A 1974-nucleotide genomic window follows, 5' to 3' on the forward strand; every position below is an offset into this window, starting at 1 on the left:
ATCAAATTTTAATATAATAACTATTTCCCTTTTCAAATAAACTATGCTTCTCCATACAAATAAACATAATATCTGAAAAACAAAATAATATAATAACTATTTCCTTTTTCAAATAAACTATGCTTCTCCATACAAATAAACATAATATCTGAAAAAAAAAATAGTGACAACATGTTCCATAGAGGATCATCAATTTATATTTTAGGAACATGCATGACATATGTTGACCTACAATGAATCCCGTGGGGTTTCAAAACGTTCGGATGGTTAGAACAAGAACGGTAAGAGAGAGAAAATAATTTTAATTTAGCCCCTTCCATGGCAAATGAGATAAAATAAGTCTTTATTGGAATGAAATCCGATGAACAAAGAAAGAATCCAACCGCAGTCGCATGGAAGCTCTAGGAATTATTTTTTGGTTGTCTGGAGCATTCAGCTGGAAGCTGATTATTGAATCTGGCCGGATCTTTGCAGTAATCGTAAACTAGAAAATTATTGCGAACCCACTGTAATTGTCCTTGTTGGGCATAGGTCAAGCTCTCATAAGCTGCCTGATTCCACCAGTTACTGGGAGTATTAGCCCAACACTGGGAGGAGCTGCCACTTCCTGTCCATTCACATACGTCTGTTGTGAAATTTCTGTACGAAGCCACAAATGGGGCGTAAGACCAATCGATTTTCACCCGCCCGCCTTGAGTTGCCCAACTATCTCCGTCCCATATGCTAGAGTACGCTCTCATCGCCTGCCAGTTAGCGTAAGGCACACCTATGTCTTCATTGTTCCCAAATACTCTGATAGGCAGCCCATCTACAAAAACCCTGAAATGAAGATATCAGGTGAGATTGATTCATCATAATTGAAGAAAACATTAAACCGGGTTCAGAGAAAGAGATAGCTTACACAATTTGCTGTGGGTTCCAGAGAATTGAGTAATTGTGAAAGTCTGATGTAGGATCGAACCATAAATAGAATTCCTGCTCCCTATTACCTGAACCATTTGTATAGATGTTTGTATGCAGAATATATGGCTGACCAGAAACATTTCCTAGAAATTCAATATCAATTTCGTCGTGCCTGTCGCCTGTCGAAGATAACTGCAGCGTATTTTCTCCATTCGTTAGAGAACATTATAATAGTGAGAATGCTATGAATTTTAAGGTAATTTTATATGGATTTAAGATTTCTATATCGGATGGATAGGAGTTGAGTGAAATCAATGGATCCCAAAAATGTTCTCACTATTCTCCATAATTTTTGCCTATCATATGCTAAAATATTCCCAAAATTTACTATCAATTAATGAATTTTCTCAATAATTTCTCTCTATCAAATTACAAAAATTCCCAAAAACCTTTTACATGAATATTGGAATATTATTGAATATAAATTTCGCAAATTTATCTCACATAGAATGTTGTAACCGTTCCAGCAGAATTTCCGGGCACCAACTTCATAAACATATCCACGCTTCCAAACAAAAATTCCGCTTTCGATTGAAATGCCGAGCCTAATTAAACCATACCCAAAAAAATATCTACTGTTATTCTATGCTTGATAGTATATTATCACATAGACATAAAGCAATAAAAAGCTAAAAATACAGTTATAAAAAAATAACATTAGAATACCTGAGGCATTATTGAGAGAAAGCTGCAATTCCTCTCCGTTGTCGAACATGTTGACATTGTTATAGCCCCATGATACATCTATATCATTGTAAAAGTTTGCATGAACTGTGGGATATATACCTGTACTGCATATTATAACAATCATCAGAATCAGATGGACATAACCTGACAGATTAGGAGCCTCCATGGACGATATATTGTTTCACAGATGCACACTGCAGACTAGTCTAATTGACTGCCTATTTGATTTGGGTTTGGAAGAGAATGAATAGGGATTGAAGAACTTGTTCGCAGATGGATCATATCTGGACAATTATATAGGAAGCGTATAAGTGTAATTGTTTG

At 35.6% G+C, this 1974-nt stretch overlaps 1 protein-coding gene across 1 annotated transcript; it reads right to left on the reverse strand.

The window, feature by feature from the left end:
- Nucleotides 1-363: 363 nt before the first annotated feature.
- LOC149155712 (putative xyloglucan endotransglucosylase/hydrolase protein 26) lies at nt 364-1485 on the reverse strand. Its single transcript, XM_089441089.1, has 3 exons — nt 1408-1485; nt 902-1095; nt 364-819 (listed from the first exon to the last, which is right to left on the reverse strand). Exons 1-3 carry the CDS (start codon nt 1459-1461, stop codon nt 402-404), a joined length of 666 nt encoding a protein of 221 aa, XP_089297215.1. The 5' UTR covers nt 1462-1485; the 3' UTR covers nt 364-401.
- Nucleotides 1486-1974: the final 489 nt, after the last annotated feature.

Source organism: Pinus tabuliformis, chromosome 9 (assembly GCF_031772625.1).
Source record: "Pinus tabuliformis cultivar Carrire ecotype Pingquan chromosome 9, CPIR1, whole genome shotgun sequence".
In the NCBI taxonomy this organism is placed as follows: domain Eukaryota; kingdom Viridiplantae; phylum Streptophyta; class Pinopsida; order Pinales; family Pinaceae; genus Pinus; species Pinus tabuliformis.

Bases quoted from the DNA above. Each gene is read 5' to 3' on its own strand.
- LOC149155712 (XM_089441089.1), bottom strand. From the start codon at position 1,461: ATGTTTATGAAGTTGGTGCCCGGAAATTCTGCTGGAACGGTTACAACA. The intron at 1,096-1,407 runs GTGAGATAAATT...AATACGCTGCAG, and splicing joins GAACGGTTACAACATTCTAT to TTATCTTCGACAGGCGACAG. The intron at 820-901 runs GTAAGCTATCTC...TCTTCATTTCAG, and splicing joins TGGAACCCACAGCAAATTGT to GGTTTTTGTAGATGGGCTGC.